Source organism: Pseudophryne corroboree, chromosome 4 (genome assembly GCF_028390025.1).
Source record: "Pseudophryne corroboree isolate aPseCor3 chromosome 4, aPseCor3.hap2, whole genome shotgun sequence".
NCBI classification, from domain to species: Eukaryota; Metazoa; Chordata; class Amphibia; order Anura; family Myobatrachidae; genus Pseudophryne; species Pseudophryne corroboree.
In genome coordinates this window covers 910,392,177-910,416,495 of record NC_086447.1, presented here as the reverse complement: position 1 = coordinate 910,416,495, position 24,319 = coordinate 910,392,177, and the positions used below count along the sequence as shown (strand labels likewise).

General features: G+C 47.4%; 1 protein-coding gene across 4 annotated transcripts in view; it reads right to left on the bottom strand.

The window, feature by feature from the left end:
• Positions 1-7,012: 7,012 nt before the first annotated feature.
• Positions 7,013-24,319, bottom strand: part of XDH (xanthine dehydrogenase) — a 440,380-nt gene continuing 423,073 nt past the window's right edge. For all 4 annotated transcript variants that reach the window (XM_063918955.1, XM_063918954.1, XM_063918956.1 and 1 more), the window contains 4 exons: positions 10,077-10,142; positions 9,431-9,619; positions 9,174-9,341; positions 7,013-7,422 (listed from right to left, as the gene is read on the bottom strand). In XM_063918955.1, the coding sequence (XP_063775025.1) occupies positions 7,372-7,422; positions 9,174-9,341; positions 9,431-9,619; positions 10,077-10,142 (474 nt within the window). In that variant the 3' untranslated portion in view covers positions 7,013-7,371. The remainder of the gene's footprint in view (positions 7,423-9,173; positions 9,342-9,430; positions 9,620-10,076; positions 10,143-24,319) is intronic.

Here is a 24,319-nt window from a genome sequence, read left to right as displayed (position 1 = left end):
TTGTTTAAAGTGAATTGGTCCCTGGACAAGGGAATTCCTCTTTACGTGGTACAAAGGGTCTGATTAAGGTTGAACAGTGGTGTCTGGTACCTAACCGAAGAGTATTTTAATAGCAATAATCCGGTGTTGGTTAGGTAAAGATTAATCGCTCCTGCATATAGTTATGGCCATTAGTAGTTTCTGGACATTTTCTATATTTGCAGTTCATTGTCCATGTGTTGGAAATCCTGAGTTTCCCTCCCACCTGAGCAATTTGATATAGTCACAGCCCGCCTGTTCAAACTAACCTATGACCTTTTGTTATGATGCGAGGAGACATTCCTGTGTCCAATGAACAATGAGATTATAGGTCCCTTTGTAGTATACTGTATGCAGTGTATATAAGATCAGCCAGCCTGGACAGCTCACTCTCTCACACTCCACAAACGGTTTTCATCTTGACTAACTTGGAGCTGGTACCAGAAGCTGAGCAGCGATCATTCCCAGTGTGTGTAAGTAATTCTCTGTAACCATTCTAAATCTTTGTTTGTATTGGCCATATTCTCTCTCTCTGTTATAGTATAAGATTGTGACGTTATTGTATATTTCTGTCTAGATATTCTGTTAGAATTATATGTTAGTATGTAGAGTATAAGCTGTAACTGTGTACCCCTTTTGATATATCTAAAAGCTTGTTAGTAAAGGTGTTGGAACCTCAGCAGGGTGTCTGTGTCTCTCTAGCTAGTACAAAGGGTTTCTGAGTTTCTAAATCGCTCTAACAGCATTTACATTAACAAGGTTAAGCAGCGTTATATCGCTGCAGTATTTCAGTAGTAAGGTTTACAATACAAACTCAATCATAGTGTGTTGCATTAAGGTTTACAATGTAAGCATATTCTGTGTTTAAAGTTTATAAAGGTTACGGTCTGTGTGTATGCTCACTGTGGGTATTCCGTACACCCAGCACAGCGTGTGTACTTAATTTGCGTACCACGTGCGAGGTCTTCATACGCAAATAGCGTACGGAGTGCGTAGCATGTGCACGTGGTTTAGCAGCCATTACGGCTACACGGTATTAGTATATAGCTAATGTTAAAAGGTAGATACTTGACTCTATCAGATCTAGCACAGACTGCTCAGTGCACATCTCTTCCCAGCTCAGCACTCAGCATGATGTGTGCTGAGCGAGGAGGGGGGAGCTCATTTTACCCAGTGGTGAAATGAGCGATCTCACTAGCTTTGGCATGCCAAATTTAGAGCAGGCGATAGCGACGCGCGGGAATGCGTATCGCTTTCGCAGGCACCCTACACACGGAGAGATCCATGGTTAATTTCTAAGCAATCTAGTCGGAATGCTTAGAATTTAAGCTCGGATCTCTCCGTGTGTACCCCCCTTAAAAAAGGGAGATATCCGTTATCTGTGAAGCCATGATCCACAATAGACCTGACCTGAAACCACACTGGCCTACCTACATGGAAGAATTCAGACCTGATCGCTCGCTAGCTGTTTTTTGCAGCACTGCGATCAGATAGTCGCCGCCCACCGGGGAGTGTATTTTCGCTTTGCAAGTGTGCGATCGCATGTGCAGCCGAGCTCTACAAAAAGATTTTGTGAAGTTTCTGAGTTGCCCAGGACTTACTCATCCGCTGCGATCACTTCAGCCTGTCCGGGACCAGAATTTACGTCAGACACCCGCTCTGCAAACGCTTGAGAACGCCTGCGTTTTTCCAACCACTTCCTGAAAACGGTCAGTTGACACCCACAAACGCCCGCTTCCTGTCAGTCACCTTGTGATCGCCTGTGCAAATGGATTCTTCGCACAAATCCATTGCAGAGCAACGAACCTCTTTGTACCTGTGCGATGCACCTGCGCATTGCGGTGCATACGCATGCGCAGTCCTGACCGGAACGCAGCGCTGCAAAAAACGCTAGTGAGCGATCAGGTCTGAATTAGGCCCGTTGTAAAGGCTGCAAATATTGAACTACAGTAACCAGTATCAACAGATTGTCTTTCAGGATTGACCAAGGACCCCCAGATCACATACATGAGGATTCAATTATAATGTGGTAGATTTACCAAAGCTTGGAGAGAGATAAAGTGGAAAGAGATAAAGTACAAGCAAATCAGCCCCTTTCATTTTTAAAAGAAGCGCACACTATAGTACTAAGCACTGCTAATTGGAGTAACTATAATAACATCTGAAATCTAACATAGAGAAAATTGAGGTGCATAGCATCATTAATGCCCAGACATATATGGGCCTACCAACCGCGACCTGGTGCATTCATAGCACTAAGGATGTAGTCCAGGGCACGGGGACCCCCCCCCCCCACACACACACACACACACACAAATCAGCACTCCACTTTATCTCTTTCCAAGTTCTGTATTGGTTACTTCTCCATTATTTTCACTGCTTAATAAATCAGCCCCTTATTATGTGCAACAGGTCCATAACGTACACCCCTAGACGGCTCGTCACTCCTTTTCCACTTCCGCGCTTTGCAGAGTATAATTCTGTCTTTCATATCAGTCCCTACCCCAGTGGAGCTTACAATCTATTCTGCCTATCACATAACACACATACAAGGAAGGGTTAATTTTTTTCAGCAGAAGCAAATTAACCTACCTGTGTGTTTTTGCAGTGGGAAACCAGAGCAGCCAGAGGGAATGCATGCAAACATGGAGAACATACAAACGCCACACAGATCAGCCACGACCAGGTATTGAACTCATGACTTCTGCTATGATGCAGTAACAGGGTCGGACTGGCCCACAGGGGTACCAGGGAAACCACCGGTAGGCCCCACTGCCTGAGTGCCCACTCCTTCCTCTAGGGATCAGGTTCCAGACTGTGCACTTGTATTATAGGTAGATATGTCGCATTACACTGCACTAGACTATTGTGTATTTCAAGCCTCTGTAGAGGCTGGCCACACCCCCTTTGTAGGCTGGCCACACCGCTAAGTATGGGCCCCTATAACTGCATTCCCCCGGTGGGCCCTTCATGTCCCAATCCGACACTGGGCAGTAATGATAGCCACTGTGCAAACCATGCTGCTTTTGTAGAAGAGAAATATGGGGAAGGAGGGGGGAGCAAGGAAAGGGCGGGGAGGAGAGGAGAGGCATTTGAAACAGAGAATGAACGAGGCAAAATAATTGCTTAACTCATCCTTGAAGAGAGGGAATTTTTCTATTATGTCCAGGGTTCCGGGTTTGGTGACAGTCAGCTATAGTACTGAGCAGGATACTAGAGATCATTTATCTAAAGGCCCATACACACTGGGCGACTGAGCTGACAGCAGGTCACTCTTGGTGTGTTGAGCCGCCCAGTGTGTATGGACAAGCAATGAGCGGTGAGCGCTGATGCGCGCTCCTGCTTCATCGCTGGCGGCCGCCGTTCATTTACTGGTATTACCAGTAGATGAACGGCAGGGTGAGCGGCTTTCCATAACGTCCTGCTATGGAAAGCCGCTCACCCCCGCTGACATCGCTGGGCAGGGGGGAAAAGCGCTCCGTGTGTATGCACCTTAAGACATAAAATAAGCAATATGCAGCATTACATACAGTATAGAGTTTGAAACACAGGAACATAGAATGTGACGGCAGAGAAGAACCACTTGGCCCATCTAGTCTGACCCCTCTTTTTTTTTTTATCTCAAACCTAATTTGATCCTCATTTCTTTGTAAGGATATCCTTATGCCTATCCCATGCATGTTTAAATTTATCTACTGTCTTAGCCTCTACCACCTCTGATGGGAGGCTATTCCACTTGTCCACTACCCTTTCTGTGAAGTAATTTTTCCTCAAATTTCCCCTGAACCTCCCCCCCTCCAGTCTCAGTGCATGTCCTCGTGTCCTATTGCTTCTCTTCATTTGGAGAACGTTTCCCTCCTGGACTTTGTTAAACCCTTGATATATTTGAAAGTTTCTATCATGTCCCCCCTTTCCCTTCTCTGCTTCAATCTATACATATTGAGATTTCTTAGTCTTTCTGGGTAAGTTGTGTGATGTAGGCCATGCACCATTTTAGTTGCCCTTCTTTGTACAGTCTCTAATGTATTAATATCCTTTTGAAGATATGGTCTGCAGAATTGAACACAGTACTCTAGATGAGGCCGCACCAATGACCTATACAGTGGCATTATTACTACTTTCTTTCTGCTGCTGATTCCTCTCCCAATGCAGCCAGGCATCTGACTAGCCTTCCTCATTGCTTTTTTACATTGCTTACCTGCCTTTAAGTCACCTGAAATAGTGACTCCTAGATCCCTTTCCTCAGAGCCGGCCCTAACCAATATGATGCCCTAGGCAAGATTTTGGCTTTTGCCCCCATGCACCACCGCTAGTTCCGCCTCTGACCCTGCACCCCTTTCCCAGCACCATCACCCCCCACCCATAGCAGTCCTTTTTTTTTTCCCCTACCCCCTGTAATTAAATAAGAACAGTGTGCACACATTCGGCACACAGCCCAAAAAGGTATGTGTTTTTGCTGGCAAGGGGCATGGTACCCCCAATTCAAATTATGCACTAGTGTGTCATTTTATGCGATAGTGTCCCTTATTCAAATTATATCACACAGTAGTACCACTTTACCTTATGTACAATACTCCTCACAGTAGTGCCCCTCATTCACATAACATCATACTGAATTGCTCCTTATTCACATTACACCACACCATATTGCCTTTTATTCACATTAGACCACACAGTAGTGCCCTTTCTATACGTTATGCCACACAGTAGAGCACCTTATACACATAATGCCACACATTGGTAATGCATTTATACACATAATACCACACAGTAATGCCCCTTACACATATGACACACATTATTAATGTCCTTATAAACATAATGCACTTTACACATTATGCCAACCCTAATTAATGCCCTTATACACATAATTTCCCTTACACATATGCCACACACTGTTAATGCCCTTATACACATAATGACACACATAATGTCCCTTACACATATGCCGCACATTATTAATGCCCTTATACACATAATGACACACATAGTGCCCCTTACACATATGTTACACATTATTAATGCCCTTATACATATAATGACACACATAGTGCCCCTTACACATATGTTACACATTATTAATGCCCTTATACATATAATGACACACATAGTTCCTGGCGTGAGTCATCTGGCAGCTCTGCTAACGTCGGGTGCCTATTTTTAATGAAAATGCATCTTATTTGCATTACTATGTGGCTAGGATGCACAAGCAGCTTCTGCTGATTAAAATGATATGCGGCATGCCTATATACTGGGTGAGACTGTGGCTGTATCTGCATACGAAATGCTACACACAGAATATAGGCATGCGACATATCATTTTAATCAGCAGAAGTTGCTTGTGCCCCTAGACATACCAGAGGCCCTACGCAATTGCCTGGTTTGCCTATGCCCAGGGCCGGCTCTGCCTTTCCTCCTCAGCAGTTCCCAGTATAGTGCCATTAATACTATATTTAGCCTTTCGATTTTTGAGACCCAGGTGCATGATTTTACATTTTTTGGGCATTAAACTGTAATTGCCAGTCTCTTGACCATTCCTCTAGTCTACCTAGATCCTCAATCATTTGTTTTACCCCACCTGGTGTGTCTACCCTGTTGCATACCTTTGTGTCATCTGCAAAAAGGCATACTTTCCCTTTAATGCCATTTGCAATGTCACCAACAAAGATTTTAAATAACACTGGTCCAAGTACAGATCCCTGGGTACTCCACTGGTAACATTTCCCTCCTGTAAATGCACTCCATTTACCACAACTCTCTGTTTTCTATCCTGCAACCAAGATCTTATCCATTCAATAATCCTAGTATCCAATCCCAAACTTTCAGGTTTATTTAGATCTAGATAAGCTATATCCACGGCTCTACCTTTATCCATCACTTTAGTCACACAAAAAAGTAAATAAGATTTGTTTGACATGATCGCCCCCCTAGTGAATCCATGCTGTTTGGGATCCTGTAAATTGCTGGATTTGAGATCTTTCGTTTAAGAGTGTTTCCATCAATCTCCCTACTACTGATGTAAGACTCACTGGTCTGTAGTTGTTTGACTTTTACTTGCTTCCACTTTTGTGCAGTGGGACTACGTTCGCTCTTGCATTATGCATTATGTGCATAATGTGTCAGTGTTTACAGAGAGGCTTTATAGGTGCATCAAATAGTAGGGTTGATGGATCACCCATATGCTGATATGAATTACCTGTGCAATTATGTCTGTGTTAATGATTTTATCCTGCATTACAGAACATGTTAGAAGTGCTTAGGTGTAAATGTACCAATCATTCTCTAAAGGTGCTTGATTGACCTTGTATAAAAGCTGCTAATTAGGGAATCCTATTCCGGGATTGGAATCGGCAGGATCTCGGGATTTAGCCCCTATAAATCTGGGATTTTAATCCCGGGATTGGAGGCTTGAATCCTGGAATTACTAATACTGCTTCTACATCTAAATGCCGAGTCACATCCGGGATTTAGTAGCTGGCTCCAACCTTGGTGCGACACTGCTGAAACCCTGATCAGTCTGGAGGAAGGACGTGGTTTATTCAGATCACCTCTTAGCACTGGCTCTCCCTATTCTGTAAACAGGTCCCTGGGTTGCATCAATCGGGTTACCAGTTTACACAGCACCGTGACCCGGTCCAAATCTGCAACCCTTTTCCCCTGAGCTGCACTCAAGTTATCGCGGCAATAACCCGGGCTTTTAGTGGCAGTGGAAAAAGGGTATAACAGTGGGTGCAGCAATCACTGCTCAAACATGGCCCAGGTCATGACCTGTGAACGGCTATGCAGCGCCGTGACACCATAGGTCATGCAGCAGCACGTCGGCCCATCAGTCCAGCCCGCACAGAATGCAGTGCACTCTCCTGATTTGCACAGAAGGGAGGGAGGTGGGGCTCCTCTCCTTCTCCTTTCACCCGCATGTCATTATGCCCTCTGCATAGGGTGTCCACTCTTGCTCTTAAATCACTTTTGGGATTAAAGTCGCCACATACACAAATTAGTGAAATAGTGATTTATTTAAATCATAATCCAGGATTAAATAATAAGCATTTTAGGAGCAAAAATAAAATATAAAAACATTCTGTGGTTGGTTTGTGACCCCTAGTGGCTGATAATATATCTGGGGACTGGCTGGTTTTACATAGATAATTAACAAATGGCAGGCAATTTTTAAAATACATGCAATATTAAAAGCAAATAAATTATTTAACCCCCCCTAAAAAAAAACACAATAAAATTAATAATAAAGTGTCTTCATGCTCCAGATTCATCGGTGATTTTGTGCGTGATCTCAATTAGCAGCTGTGGCCGGAGATCTGTCTCCTGAGTTCCGGCTGCCGTTCATAGCGTTCCTCATTATACTCTTATAGACCATGGTGTAAATGTTCCTGGTTCTGGGACTGGGCACTGCAGGAAGACACAGAAACACAGAATGTGACGGTAGATAAGAACCACTTGGCCCATCCAGTTGGCCCATCCACACACACTTACACATTAGGGTTCATTTTAGTTGGGAGCCAATTAACCTACCAGTATATTTTTGGATTGTGGGAGGAATCCGAAGTACCCGGGGGAAACCCACGCAAGCACAGGGAGAACATAAAAACTCCACACCGTTAGGGGAATGGAGACCGTGACCTCAGTGCTGTGAGGAAGTAATGCTAACCATTACGCCATGCTGCCCTCAAAAGAGACAACATGGAAAAGTCCACCAGTGTCCACACAGAAACAGGGACAATACAGCCATATTTTTATCACATGATTTACCATTAAAACAAAATAATGTAAGAAAAATATGCAGGAACTTATTCTGAGTCGCAGGCAAAAGTACACGCAGTGCGTCTACTGGCGTCGTCCGTCTGTGAGTTTATGGAAATAGCGCTAGCAACACCTTCGCTGGTGTAGATCATTGTGTACGACTGTGCGAGGACAGAAACGCCCAGTTTTAGCGCCCACATGCACCGTAGGGGTTTTCAGGTGCATGCCTAATCTCTTCTATTGGGAGACGTCACTGCAAACTCTGTGTGCAGAGGGACACTGAGGCTCATTCAGGTGTGATTGTTCTTGCTGCTGCTGCTGTTGCTATCTTTTGCCGTATGCAGTTGCGAGTATTTGCTAATATGGGCAGAAGCTGACCTGAGCACAGGGATGCCCACTACTGTCACATCAATTCTGTCCAACGGTGTAAAATGACTGATACATCGGTACCATCATCACAAACCGGGTCATGTCGCAGAGTCTGAGTGCCCCTGTAGACGCGCAGGCTGAGCTGCTCTCCCGGGACGCAGAGGGCTCTCCAGTAGCAAGGAAGATTACAACTGCAATTTATGCATGTCCAGAAAATGCTGTCTGAGTGGCTATGGCAATCCTGCGTTTACCCGACCATTCCCGGTTCCTCGGTGCTCCCGCAATCGCAATTCAATCTCTGCGTTTGCACACTGCTGCTTAGATGCATGCGCAGTAAGTAAACACTGATGTGCGTACAATGGGACTAATTCAGACCTGATCGCCGTTATGCGTTTTCGCACAGCGGGCGATCAGGTCTGAACTGCGCATGCGTATGCACCGACGGGATAGTGCGGGCAGCGACAGGATGGTGCGAAAAATCCGATCGCACCGGCGATCGCAAGAAGATTGACAGGAAGAGGGCATTTGTGGGTGGCAACTAACCGTTTCTAGGAAGTGTCCGGAAAAACGCAGGAGGGACCCGGCGTTTTGTGGGAGGATTCGTGATGTCAGCTCCGGCCCCGATCGTCGCAGTGGCTGAGTAAGTCCTGGTTTGTGCAGCTCTCCTGCACATGCGATCACACACCTGCAGAGCGATTACCCCCTGTAGGCGGCGACAACCTAAAAACTCACCCTAGCAATCAGGTCTGAAATACCCCCAATATTCGCTTTGCGGAAGCACCTGAATGAGCCTCATTATGCAAAAGTGGAAACATTACATCATAATATTTTACCTATTATTTCGGAGGAGTTGGGTACCGGTGACCAGCGGTCGGGATCCTGACAGTGAGCAGCATACCGACGTTGGGATCCCGGCCTCCAGAATACCGACTGGGCTTTGTAAATGATGCCCAGAAATCATATTGGATTTTCATATAAAATATTTTACGTCAAATCACAACACGGTGTCCTGTGCAAAGATGGACTCCTACCAGTTTGGTGAACTCATCCACGCAGGCATTGCGGATCTTCTCCGGGGTGGCCGGACTGTCAAGTCTAAATGGGCCATTAATGCCGGACTCCGCCCTGGCTGACGTGATGGCGTCTTTGATGGCATAGAAAACAGAGGCCGACAGGAAAAGTGGCGGCTCCCCAATGGCCTGAATGCAAAAATGCAATAAATGAACAGAAACAAGTAACGGTGCAATAGTTTATCATTGGCTTTTACGGAGGAGCTGCTAGACGTTACCTTGGATGAATAGATGGCTTTGCTGTTTGGACAGTCTCGGAGGAAAGAGACGTTGAATTCTGCCGGAATGTCTCCGAAGGCTGGAATCTTGTACATTCCAGGGCCTCGTGTGTACAGGTTGCCATCCGGGGAATACTTTAACTCTTCCAAGGTGAACAGGCCGAGTCCTTGTACAAATGCACCTTCAATCTGAGCAATGAAGGGTTAATTAATTGTCATGAATTGTTCTGTAGCGGAGGGTGTTGCCGGAAACAATTTATTGGGATTACGTTATCATATTGTGCAGTGTCGGACTGGGGCATGAAGAGCCCACCAGGGAATGCAGAGGTAGGGGACCAAGCTTAAGGGTGTGGCCAGCCACCACAGAGGGACATGGCCATTAAAAAGGACATAGAAAGAGGAGGGCCTCTTTATAAAGGAGGGGACAGGCATGTGCCAGGACACCCACTTTGACTGGCAGGAGGGCGCATCTTGATGTAGTTGAGTTCCCATAGAAACAAACCAAGGACCCAAGTTTATTCATGATTCTGCTCCACAAAGTTAATTAGAGTGGGTGTGGGCTCTGACAGTGGGACCCACTGGGAATTTCCCCAGTGCGCCGGTGGGCCACTCCAACCCTGATAATATGTCATTCAGTGTTACTCACCTGACCTATGTCTATGGCTGGATTAAGACTGTTGCCAACATCCATTACTATATCTGTGCGCAGGTTCTAAAAAACATCAGATGAAGAAACGGTTAGGAACAGTCCACAGGAAAGACCATATGAACTGTGAGAGCATTGCGTTTCTACTCAAAGCAAAGTGTAGGAAAATGTATAGGTGTAAATATATGTTTCTCTTACGCCCTAGAGGATACTGGGGTCCACATTAGTACCATGGGGTATAGACAGATCCACTAGGAGCCATGGGCACTTTAAGAATTTGATCGTGTGGGCTGGCTCCTCCCTCTATGCCCCTCCTACCAGTCTCCATTTAGAAAATGTCCCCGGAGGAGCAGGTCACGCTTATGGAAGCTCCTAAAGAGTTTTCTACATTTATTTTTCTGTTTGTTATTTTCAGGCAGGGCTGGTTGGCACCAGCATGACTGCTTCGTGGGACTTAGGGGGGGGAACGGCCCAACCTCCCTAGGGTTAATGGTCCCGTTCCCCGCTGACAGGACACTGAGCTCTTGAGGGAACCATTCGCAAGCCCCACCACGGCGAGCGTACATTCCCACAGCACGCCGCCACCCCTAACAGAGCCAGAAGACAGAAGAATGGTGAGTACTATGCCGGCATCCCGGTTAGCGGGTCGCCAGCAATTATGGTGGCATGAGGGTACGAAGCACGGCTCTAAGAGCAGGCTCAAATCCTGCAGGTTGACACTGATGACGACGTGTCAGACGCAGAGGAGGGTGAGGTGGACTCTATTAGAGACGTTCTGCAGATTCCTGATAAGGTGACAGAGGAGGAGGAGGTATCTTATTTTACTGTAAAAAAAGAAATCCTCTGCTACTTTTCCTGCATCAAAAGAGTTGAATTCTCTGTTTGAAGAAACCTGGGTTAATCCTGATAAAAAGTTTCAGATCCCTAAGAGATTACTCACATCCTTCCCCTTTCCTTAAGGATGATAGAAAAAATGGGTAAACCCACCGATTGTTGACGCATCGGTATCTAGGTTGTAACGTAAGATAGTGTTACCTGTCCCTGGGGCAGCCTCCTTAAAGGACACGGTTGACCGCAAAATTGAGAACACTCTCAAATCCCTGTACACAGCTGTTGGGGTGGCCCAGAGACCCACTATTGCCTGGGCATGGATCACTAGGGCCATTGCTAAATGGTCAGATAATCTAATTGACGAGTTAGATTTCTTATCCAGGGGGGAGATAGTTTTACTCCTACAGCATATACAGGACTCTGCAAATTTTATGGTAGAGGCCATAAAAGAAATAGGTTTGCTCAATGCACGCACCACGGCCATGGCAGTGTCAGCACGCAGGGGTCTATGGCTACGCCAGTGGACTGCGGATGCAGATTCCAGGAAAGGCGTGGAAAACCTTCCATTTACAGGTGAGGCCCTGTTTGGAGATGAACTGGATACGTGGATTTCCAAGGCTACGGCGGGTAAGTCTACATATCTTTCTTCCGCAGCCCTCCCAGCTAGGAAAACCTATTCTGCTCCAACTCTGCAGTCCTTTCGGACAGCGAAGTTTAAAAATAAAACCAAAGGTTCTTCTACGGCCTTCAAAGGCAGTAGAGGTAAACCCAGAAAAGCAGCAACTGCAGGTTCACAGGAACAAAACCCCGGCTCTGCTTCCTCTAAGCCTTTAGCATGACGGTGGACCGCAATGCCTGGAAGACAGGTAGGCGGGAGCCTGATTAAGATACTTCAGTCACATAAGGGCAACATCTTGCCAGGCTCCCTGGGTCAAAGATCTTATAGCCCAGGGCTACAGACTGGAGTTTCCGGAACTCTCACCTCACAGATTCTTAAAATCAGGCTTACCAGCTTCTCAAGAAGCAAGTATGACTTTACAGGAAGTAATTCACAAACTGTTACACTCAGGTCATTGTTCCAGTTCCACTTCAGCTGCAAAGCCAGGGTTATTATTCCAGCTTTGTGGTACCGAAACTAGACTGTTCGGTAAGGCCCATTTTAAATCTCAAGTTGTTGAACCCATACTTACGCGTGTTCAAGTTCAAGATGGAGTCTCTGAGAGCGGTGATCTCTGGTCTGGAGAAGGGAGAATTCTTGGTGTCTCTGGATATCAAGGATGCCTACCTTCATATTCCGATTTGGCCGCCTCATCAGGCTAATCTAAGGTTTGCATTACAGGACTGTCACTACAAGTTTCAGGCCCTGCCATTTGGCCTCTCTACGGCACACAGGGTGTTCACCAAGGTAATGGCAGAGATGATGTTTCTCCTCCGCAAACAAGGAGTGAACATAATACCGTACCTGGACGATCTGCTGATATAAGCACCATCCAGGGAGAGGTTGTTGGACAACATTGCCCTCTCAACCCAACTACTCCAGGATCACGGGTGGATTCTGAACCTACCAAAATCTCATCTGGAACCAACACGGAGGCTTCTGTTCCTGGGGATGATACTGGATATGGAGGCACAGAAGGTATTCCTTCCTTTAGACAAGGCATTGGTGATCCAGTCGATGGGACGGGATGTTCTAAAACCAACCCGGATATCGGTGCATCTATGCATTCGCCTCCTGGGAAAGATAGTAGCTTCTTACGAGGCAATGCAGTACGGAAGGTTTCATGCAAGGCCCTTCCAGCTGGATCTGTAGGACAAATGGTCCGGATCGCATCTTCACATGCACCAGAGGATCCATCTGTCGCCAAATGCCAGGATGTATCTTCTGTGGTGGCTTCAGACTTCTCACCTGACTGAGGGCTGAAGGTTCGGGATTCAAAATTGGATTCTGCTAACCACAGATGCAAGCCTCAGAGGTTGGGGAACAGTCACCCAAGGGGAACAGTTCCAAGGAAAATGGTCAAGTCAGGAAACCATCCTTCCAATCAACATTCTGGAACTAATGGCCATATACAACGCCCTTCTACAGGCATCACATCTTCTTCAAGATCACGCCATTCAGGTTCAGTCGGACAATGTGACGTTGGTAAAGTACATAAACTGACAGGGAGGAATGAAGAGCAGAGCAGCAATGTCAGAGGTGACAAGGATTCTCCTCTGGGCAGAAAGACACGCTGTGGCGTGGTCGGCAATCTTCATCCCGGGAGTAGACAACTGGGATGCAGACTTCCTCAGCAGACACGACCTCCACCCAGGAGAGTGGGGCCTTCACCCGGAGGTGTTTGGGTGCTTGACACGTCGGTGGGGAATGCCACAAATCGACATGATGGCCTCTCGTCTCAACAAGAAGCTCAAGCGGTATTGTTCCAGGTCGAGAGACCCACAAGCAGATGGTGTACGTGTTTTCACCACTTTCAAAGATCCCCAAAATTCTCGAAAGAATAAAAAGGGAAAAGGTTCAAGCAATTCTCATTGCTCCGGACTGGCCAAGAAAGGCCTGGTATGCGGATCTACTGGAGATGCTCCTAGAGGACCCGTGGCCTCTACCTCTTCGCAAGGACATTCTACAACAGGGGCCATTCGTCTATCAAGACTTACCATGTATACGTTTGACGGCATGGAGGTTGAGAGTCAAAATCTAGCTGGAAAGGGATCCCGGATAGGGTTATTCCAACCCTGATCCAAGCCAGAAAGGGGGTAACGTCTAAACATTACCAACGTATTTGGAAAAAATACGTCTCTTGGTGTGAGAACAAGAAATTTCCTGTGGTGGAGTTTCAGCTGGGAAGTTTTCTCTTTTTCTCTGACGTCCTAAGTGGATGCTGGGACTCCGTAAGGACCATGGGGATAGCGGCTCCGCAGGAGACTGGGCACAACTAAAGAAAGCTTTAGGACTACCTGGTGTGCACTGGCTCCTCCCACTATGACCCTCCTCCAGACCTCAGTTAGAATCTTGTGCCCGGCTGAGCTGGATGCACACTAGGGGCTCTCCTGAGCTCCTAGAAAAGAAAGTATATTTTAGGTTTTTTATTTTCAGTGAGATCTGCTGGCAACAGACTCACTGCTACGAGGGACTAAGGGGAGAAGAAGCGAACCTACCTGATTGGAGCTAGTTTGGGCTTCTTAGGCTACTGGACACCATTAGCTCCAGAGGGATCGAACACAGGACCCGACCTCGATCGTTCGGTCCCGGAGCCGCGCCGCCGTCCCCCTTACAGAGCCAGAAGCATGAAGATGGTCCTGAAAATAGGCGGCAGAAGACTTTGGTCTTCAACAAGGTAGCGCACAGCACTGCAGCTGTGCGCCATTGCTCCTCATGCACACCTCACACTCCGGTCACTGATGGGTGCAGGGCGCTGGGGGGGGGGCGCCCTGAGCAGCAATATTAATACCTTGGCTGGCAAAAAAATCACAATATATAGTCCCAGAGGCTATATATGTGATAAATACCCCTGCCAGAATCCATAAAAAAGCGGGAGAAAAGTCCGCCGAAAAAGGGGCGGGGCTATCTCCCTCAGCACACTGGCGCCATTTTCTCTTCATAGTGCAGCTGGAAGACAGCTCCCCAGGCTCTCCCCTGTAGTTTTCAGGCTCAAAGGGTTAAAAAGAGAGGGGGGGGGGGCACTAAATTTAGGCGAAAAATTGTGTATTATAGCAGCTATAACGGAAAAATCAATGTGGGAAGTGTGAATCCCTGTATTATATAGCGCTTTGGTGTGTGCTGGCATACTCTCTCTCTGTCTCCCCAAAGGACTTTGTGGGGTCCTGTCCTCAGTCAGAGCATTCCCTGTGTGTGTGCGGTGTGTCGGTAGGGCTGTGTCGACATGTTTGATGAGGAAGGTTACGTGGAAGGCGGAGCAGATGCCGATAAATGTGATGTCGCCCCCTGTGGGGCCGACACCAGAGTGGATGGATAGGTGGAAGGTATTAACCGACAGTGTCAACTCCTTACATAAAAGGCTGGATGACGTAACAGCTGTGGGACAGCCGGCTTCTCAGCCCGCGCCTGCCCAGGCGTCTCAAAGGCCATCAGGGGATCAAAAAACGCCCGCTACCTCAGATGGCAGACACAGATGTCGACACGGAGTCTGACTCCTGTGTCGACGAGGTTGAGACATATACACAATCCACAAGGAACATCCGTTGCATGATCTCGGCAATGAAAATTGTTTTACACATTTCTGACATTAACCCAAGTACCACAAAAAAGGGGTTTTATATTTGGGGAGAAAAAGCAGCCAGTGTTTTGTTCCCCCATCAGATGAGTGAATGAAGTGTGTGAAGAGGCGTGGGTTCCCCCGATAAGAAACTGGTAATTTCTAAAAAGTTACTGATGGCGTACCCTTTCCCGCCAGAGGTTAGGTCACGTTGGGAGATATCCCCTAGGGTGGATAAGGCGCTCACACGTTTGTCAAAAAAGGTGGCACTGCCGTCTTAGGATACGGCCACTTTGAAGGAGCCTGCTGATAAAAAACAGGAGGCTATCCTGAAGTCTGTATATACACACTCAGGTACTATACTGAGACCTGCAATTGCCTCAGCATGGATAGTGCTGCTGCAGCGGGGTCTGTTACCCTGTCAGGACAGGGATACTATTTTGCTAACCATAGAGCATATTAAAGACGTAGTCTTATATATGAGGGATGCACAGAGGGATATTGCCGGCTGGCATCCAGAATTAATGCAATGTCCATTCTGCCAGGAGGGTATTAGGGACCCGGCAGTGGACAGGTGATGCTGACTTTAAAAGGCACATCTGCCTTATAAGGGTGAGGAATTGTTGGGGATGGTCTCTGGGACCTCGTATCCACAGCATCAGCTGGGAAGAAATTTTTTTACCTCAGGTTTCCTCACAGCCTAAGAAAGCACTGTATTATCAGGTACAGCCCTTTCGGCTTCAGAAAAGCAAGCGGGTCAAAGGCGCTTCCTTTCTGCACAGGGAAGAGGGAAAAAAGCTGCACCAGACAGCCAGTTCCCAGGATCAAAAATCTTCCCCCGCTTCCTCTGAGTCCACCGCATGACGCTGGGGCTCCACAGGTGGAGCCAGGTGCGGTGGGGGCGCATTTCGGGAACTTCAGCGACCAGTGGGCTCGCTCACAGGTGGATCCCTGGGTTCTGCAAGTAGTATCACAGGGATACAAGCTGGAGTTCGAGGCGACTCCACCTCGCCGTTACCTCAAATCAGCCTTGCCTGCTGCCCTCGGAGAAAGGGGAGGTAGTACTGGCGGCAATTCACAAGCTGTACTTCCAGCTGGTGATAATCAAGGTACCCCTCCTTCAACAAGGCCGGGGTTACTATTCCACAATGTTTGTGGTACCGAAACCAGACGGTTCGGTGAGACCCATTCTAAAATTGAAATCCTTGAACACTTATATACGAAGGTTCAAGTTCAAAGTGGAATCGCTCAGGGCGGTTATTGCAAGCCTGGACGAAGGGGATTACATTACATGGTATCACTGGACATCCAGGATGCTTACCTGCATGTCCCCATTTACCCTCCTCACCAGGAGTACCTCAGGATTGTGGTACAGGACTGTCATTACCAATTCCAGACGTTGCCGTTGGTCTGTCCCCGGCACCGAGGGTATTTACCAAGGTAATGGCCGAAATGATGATACTCCTTCAAAAATAAAAAAAAGGGAGTTATAATTATCCCTACTTGGACGATCTCCTTATAAAGGCGAGGTCCAGGGAGCAGTTGTTGGTCGGAGTAGCACTATCTCGGGAAGTGCTACAACAGCACGGCTGGATTCTGAATATTCCAAAGTCGCAGCTGGTTCCTACGACGCGTCTACTGTTCCTGGGTATGGTTCTGGACACAGAACAGGAAAAAAGTGTTTCTCCCGGAGGAGAAGGCCAAGGAGTTGTCATCTCTAGTCAGAGACCTCCTAAAACAAATACAGGTGTCGGTGCATCAATGCACGCGAGTCCTGGGAAAGATGGTAGCTTCTTACGAAGAAATTCCATTCGGCAGGTTCCATGCAAGGATCTTCCAGTGGGATCTGTTGGACAAGTGGTCCGGGTCGCATCTTCAGATGCATCGGCTGATAACCCTGTCTCCAAGGGCCAGGGTGTCGCTGTTGTGGTGGCTGCAGAGTGCTCATCTTCTAGAGGGCCGCAGATTCGGCATACAGGACTGGGTCCTGGTGACCACGGGTGCCAGCCTTCGAGGCTGGGGGGCAGTCACACAGGGAAGAAACTTCCAAGGACTATGGTCGAGTCAGGAGACTTCCCTACACATAAATATTCTGGAACTAAGGGCCATTTACAATGCCCTAAGTTAGGCTAGACCCCTGCTTCAACACCAGCCGGTGCTGATCCAGTCAGACAACATCACGGCGGTCGCCCATGTATACCAAAAGGGCGGCACAAGAAGCAGGATGGCGATGGCAGAAGCCACAAGGATTTTCCGATGGGCAGAAAATCATGTGTTAGCACTGTCAGCAGTGTTCATTTCCGGAGTGGACAACTGGGAAGCAGACTTTCTCAGCTGGCACGACTTCCACCCGGGAGAGTGGGGATTTCATCCAGAAGTCCCGCCTCAACAAAAAGCTAAAAAGATATTGCGCCAGGTCAAGGGACCCTCAGGCGATAGCTGTGGACGCTCTGGTGACACCGTGGGTGTACCAGTCGGTTATGTGTTCCCTCCTCTTCCTCTCATACCCAAGGTACTGAGGATAATAAGAAAAAGAGGAGTAAGAACTATACTCATTGTTCCGGATTGGCCAAGAAGAGCTTGGTACCCGGAACTTCAAGAACTGATCTCAGAGGACCCATGGCCTCTGCCGCTCAGACAGGACCTGCTGCAGCAGGGGTCCTGTCTGTTCCAAGACTTACCGCGGCTGCGTTTGACGGCATGGCGGTTGAACGCCGGATCCTGAAGGAAAAGGGCATTCCGGAGGAAGTCATCCCTACGCTGATTAAAGCTAGGAAAGAAGTGACCGCAAACCATTATCACCGCATATGGCGAAAATATGTTGCGTGGTGTGAGGCCAGGAATGCTCCAACGGAGGAATTTCAGCTGGGCCGTTTTCTGCACTTCCTACAGTCAGGGGTGACTATGGGCCTAAAATTGGGTTCCATTAAGATCCAGATTTCGGCTCTGTCGATTTTCTTCCAGAAAGAACTGGCTTCACTGCCTGAAGTTCAGACATTTGTTAAGGGAGTGCTGCATATTCAGCCGCCTTTTGTGCCTCCAGTGGCACCTTGGGATCTCAACGTGGTGTTGGATTTCCTAAAGTCGCATTGGTTTGAGCCACTTAAAACCGTGGATTGGAAATATCTCACGTGGAAAGTGGTCATGCTGTTGGCCTTGGCTTCGGCCAGGCGTGTGTCAGAATTAGTGATGAGCGGGAATTGGCGGCTTTGTCATGTAAAAGCCCTTATCTGATTTTCCATATGGATAGGGCAGAATTGAGGACTCGTCCCCAGTTTCTCCCTACGGTGGTATCAGCTTTTCATTTGAACCAACCTATGTAGTGACTGCGGCTACTAAAGACTTGGAGGATTCCAAGTTGTTGGACGTAGTCGGGGCCCTGAAAATTTATGTTTCCAGGACAGCTAGTGTCAGGAAAACTGACTCGCTATTTATCCTGTAGGCACCCAACAAGCTGGGTGCTCCTGCTTCAAAGCAGACTATTGCTCGCTGGATCTGTAGTATGATTCAGCTTGCACATTCTGCGGCTGGACTGCCGCATCCTAGATCAGTGAAAGCCCATTCCACGAGGAAGGGGGGCTTTTCTTGGGCGGCTGCCCGAGGGGTCTCGGCTCTACAACTTTGCCGAGCAGCTACTTGGTCGGGGTCAAACACATTTGCTAAATTCTACAAGTTTGACACCCTGGCTGAGGAGGACCTAGAGTTTGCCCATTCGGTGCTGCAGAGTCATCCTCACTCTCCCGCCCGTTTGGGAGTGTTGGTATAATCCCCATGGTCCTTACGGAGTCCCAGCATCCACTTAGGACGTCAGAGAAAATAAGATTTTACTCACCGGTAAATCTATTTCTCGTAGTCCGTAGTGGATGCTGGGCGCCCATCCCAAGTGCGGATTGTCTGCAATACTTGTATATAGTTATTGTTTAACTAAAGGGTTATTGTTGAGCCATCTGTTGAGAGGCTTAGTTATATTTCATACTGTTAACTGGGTATAGTATCACGAGTTATACGGTGTGATTGGTGTGGCTGGTATGAGTCTTACCCGGGATTCAAAATCCTTCCTTATTGTGTCAGCTCTTCCGGGCACAGTATCCTAACTGAGGTCTGGAGGAGGGTCATAGTGGGAGGAGCCAGTGCACACCAGGTAGTCCTAAAGCTTTCTTTAGTTGTGCCCAGTCTCCTGCGGAGCCGCTATTCCCCATGGTCCTTACGGAGTCCCAGCATCCACTACGGACTACGAGAAATAGATTTACCGGTGAGTAAAATCTTATTTTTTTGCAGTCTGGTGTAGATGTGGGCCTACGTTTGGGCTCCATAAAAGTCCAGATTTCGGCCTTATCCATTTTCTTCCAGAAACAATTGGCTTCTCTCCCTGAGGCTTAGGTATTTTTGAAGGGGGTTCTGCACATCTAACCGCTCTTTGTGCCTCCTACGGCACCTTGGTATCTCAACGTGGTGTTGCAGTTCCTGCAATTGGAATGGTTTGAGCCTTAACGTTGACGTCAAGTTTCTTACATGGAAGGCCGTCACACTATTGGCCTTGGCTTCTGCAAGGCGTGTGTCGGAGCAGGGAGCGTAGTCTCATAAAAGCCCCTATTTGATTTTTCATGAAGATAGAGCTGAACTCAGAACTTGTAAGCAATTTCTTCCAAAGGTAGTGTCTATGTTTCATATCAACCAACCTATTGTGGTTCCAGTGGTTACCAACACCTCTGCTACTTCGAAGTCCTTGGATGTTGTGAGGGCTTTGAAGATTTATGTGAAGCGGACAGCTTGTCACAGAAAATCTGACTTGCTGTTTGTTCTCTATGATCCCAATAAAATTGGGTGTCCTGCTTCAAAGTAGACAATTGCACACTGGATCAGGCTTACTGTCCAGCATGCTTATTCCACAGCAGGTTTGTCATGTCCAAAATCTGTACAGGCCCACTCTACTAAATTGGTGGGTTCTTCCTGGGCGGCTGCCCGGGGTGTCTCGGCTTTACAGCTCTGCCGAGCAGCTACTTGGTCAGGTTTGAACACGTTTGCTCAGTTCTACAAGTTCGATACTTTGGCCTCTGAGGACCTTCAGTTTGGTCAATCAGTTCTGCAGGAACCTCAGCACTCTCCCACCCGGTTTGGGAGCTTTGGTTCATCCCCATGGTGCTAATGTGGACCCCAGTATCCTCTAGGATGTAAGAGAAAATAGGATTTTAATAACCTACCGGTAAATCCTTTTCTCGTAGTCCGTAGAGGATACTGGGTGCCCGCCCTGTGTTTCGTTCTTCCTGCACTGTTACTTGGTTAAGTATTGTTGGTTCAGCAGTTGCTGTTCCTGGTTTAAAGTTTGGTTAGCTTGACTTTCCTCTAGTTTGTGTGTGCTGGTTCGGAATCTCACCACTATCTTTTCTATCCTTCTCTCAAAGTTTGTCCATCTCCTCGGGCACAGTTTCCTAGACTGAGTCTGGTAGGAGGAGCATAGAGGGAGGAGCCAGCCCACACTATCAAATTCTTAAAGTGCCCATGGCTCCTAGTGGACCCGTCTATACCCCATGGTACTAATGTGGACCCCAGTATCCTCTACGGACTACGAGAAAAGGATTTTTTGATCTTCATGGATTCAGTTAAATCAGGTATGGTTCCCAAAGACTGGCGTATAGCAAAGGTAGTGCCGATATTCAAAAAGGAGAGCAAAGCTGAACTGGGTAATTATAGACCAGTTAGTTTTACATCTATAGTGGGGAAAGTATTGGAAGGTATTCTAAGGGATAGTATTCAGAAGTTCCTTGAAGCCAATAAGGTCATTAAAAGGAACCAACATGGATTTGTGAAGGACAGATCATGTCAAACCAACTTACTTGGCTTTTATGAAACAGTTAGTGCGAACCTTGATCAGGGTAAGGAGGCGGATGTAATTTTTTTAGACCTTGCCAAAGCATTTGACACAGTACCACACATGCAACTTGTCTATAAGCTACAAGAAATAGGGCTAGGGAGCACAATATGCACTTGGGTCAGTGATTGGTTAGATAATAGGGAGCAGCGCGTTGTGGTTAATGGATCGTTTTCAAATTGGACTAAAGTGCTAAGTGGTGTGCCACAAGGGTCTGTACTTGGACCACTATTGTTCAACATCTTCATTATCGACCTAACAGTAGCTCTAGAGAGCATGGTGTCAATTTTTGCTTACGATACCAAATTGTGTAAGGTTATAAATACAGAGGGGGATGCTGAGACTCTGCAGAATGACTTAGTTAAACTAGAAGCATGGGCAGCAAAATGGAGAATGAGATTCAATACAGACAAATGTAAGGTAATGCACTCTGGTAACAAGACCGAAAATAACACCTACATACTAAATGGAGTAATATTAGTATTAGGGGATTCTATACTGGAAAAAGACTTAGGTGTTCACATAGATAACAAACTAAGCAGCAGTACCCAAAGCAGGATTGCTTCAAAAAAGGCTAATAAGATATTAGCATGCATAAAACGGGGAATTGATGCAAGGGACGAGAGTGTTATACTCCCATTATATAAATCACTAGTGAGGCCACATCTTGAATACTGTGTGCAACTTTGGGCACCATACTACAAAAAGGATATCCTGGAGCTAGAAAAGGTTCAGAGGCAGGCGACCAAACTAATTAAGGGCATGGAGACGCTGGAATACGAGGAAAGGCTTGCAAGGCTAGGCATGTTTACACTGGAAAAGAGGAGACTAAGAGGGGTCATTATCAACATCTACAAATATATAAGGGGACAATACACCGAATTTGGGAGGGACCTGTTTTCTATAAGATCAGCACAGAGGACACGTGGACACTCGCTTAGGTTAGAGGAGAGAAGTTTCCGCACAATGCGGCGTAAAGGTTTTTTCACAGTAAGGACAATACGTGTTTGGAATTCCCTGCCTGAGAGAGTAGTAACAGCGGACTCAGTCAACACCTTTAAGAATGGGTTAGATAAATTCCTATTGGATAAAGATATTCAGGGATATGGTGCTAGACAAGCATTATAGTTAATATAACTAGTCCTAAAATAAAAATAACTAGTCCTAAAATAAAACTGCATATGAGACCACAAACAGGTTGAACTCGATGGACAAACTATCTTTTTCAACCTTAGATACTATGGGGGTTATTCCGAGTTGATCGCTAGCTGCTGCTGTTCGCAGCACAGCGATCAGACTAAAAACCGGCTTTTCTGCGCATGCATATGCCCCGCAATGGTCAGGCGCGTCGTACAGGTACAAAGCACGTTGTTGTTTTGCACAGGTTCTAGCGAAGTTTTCAGCCGCAAGAAGATTGACAGGAAGGGGGCGTTTCTGGGTGTCAACTGACCGTTTTCAGGGAATGTTTGCAAAAATGCAGGTGTGTCTGAAAAAACGAGGGCGTGGCTGGGCGTTCGCTGGGCGGGTGTATGACGTCAAATCCGGACACGAGTTGGCTGAAGTGATCACCAGCGCTGAGTAGGTTCAGTGCTACTCTGAAACTGCACAAACTGTTTTTGCAGAGCTCGGCTGCACATGCGTTCGTACTTCTGCTAAGCTAAAATACACTCCCCTGTGGGCGGCGTTGCACGGCTGCTAAAACTAGCTAGCGAGCGATTAACTCGGAATGACCCCCTATGTTACTATGATTTACCGGTAGGAAATTAAAATCCTATTTACTGCCACATTAAGATCAGATAGAGGGGTGCGGAGGGTGCGGACACAGCAACAAACACAGTTTATCTTACAGCAGTGCCGATTCCGCATACAATGCCCTCTACACCCTTAAGGTGTATACACATTTGCCGATAAAATGAACGGCGTAGCTTATTTTCTCCCTTCATGAGTAACGTCGTTCACTTTCCCAGCAAGTGTGACGGTTACGATGGCCGATGCTCGGCACCGGGGGTCGTTAAAGACCCTCGGGGTCGGCAGTGCGAGCATGCTCAATCTGAACTGTCGTCCAGGAGCTGCATGCACGGCCGGCTGCTGCGTGACATCACTGAGCGATATGAATGGTCATATTGCTCAGTGTGTACGGACGACCGCCCAGCCCGGGAGGGGAAACACAAGACGACGTCGCTCATAGAGTGCATGCAGGTTAAGGTACAGCTGCCCTGCCTAATGCTGCAGCGTGTTTTGTTGGCCGCCCATCTGCGAGTTTATGCAAATTCCCTTTAAATCCTTCCTTGGTTACATCTGTGCCGCCAAATGTGCCACGACTGGGACACCCACTTTTAGTGCCAGTGCACACCGTAATCCTATTGATGCTGCTTATATGCCACAGTCTGTCGCACCACTGAAAGTTATACAAACCCTATGGCAGGTGCAGTGTCTCCGTCTGACCGCTGCCTCCTATGCTTGTGGATGTACGTCTTTGAACGAAACTGCTTGCACTGACACGCCCCCGACACTCCCATCACACGCCCATTGTACTGCAAATTTTATGTGCACTACTAGCCACCTTCCAGGCAGTGCCCATCAGTTTTCAGACGCCCTTTGCGCCTACACCAGCGGTGGCCAACCCGCGGCTCTCGAGCCGCATGCGGCCCTTTCAACCTCCGCATGCGGCTCGATCGCCTCCCAGCCACCGCTCCCTCCCTCCCTCTGCTGCTCACCGCGCTGCTGCTGTGAGGGGAATCACCAGAGTCCTTCCATATACAGCTCCTCTGTCCACACTATAAGCTGAAAAAATCTTTTGCGGTGGTGCCAGGCTTTTCAGCCTTGGATTGCACCTGCTAACTTCACAGCTAGCCCACCGCAAAATTGGGACATGGGTGGTCATTCCGAGTTGTTCGCTCGCAAGCTGCTTTTAGCAGCTTTGCACACACTAAGCAGCCGCCTACTGGGAGTGAATCTTAGCATAGTAAAATTGCGAACGAAAGATTAGCAGAATTGCGAACAGACACTTGTTAGCAGTTTCTGAGTAGCTCCAAACTTACTCGGCATCTGCGATCAGTTCAGTCAGTTTCGTTCCTGGTTTGACGTCACAAACACACCCAGCGTTCGCCCAGACACTCCTCCGTTTCTCCAGCCACTCCCGCGTTTTTCCCAGAAACGGTAGCGTTTTTTCACACACACACATAAAACGGCCAGTTTCCGCCCAGAAACACCCACTTCCTGTCAATCACATTACGATCACCAGAACGAAGAAAAAACCTCGTAATGCCGTGAGTAAAATACCTAACTGCATAGCAAATTTACTTGGCGCAGTCGCACTGTGGACATTG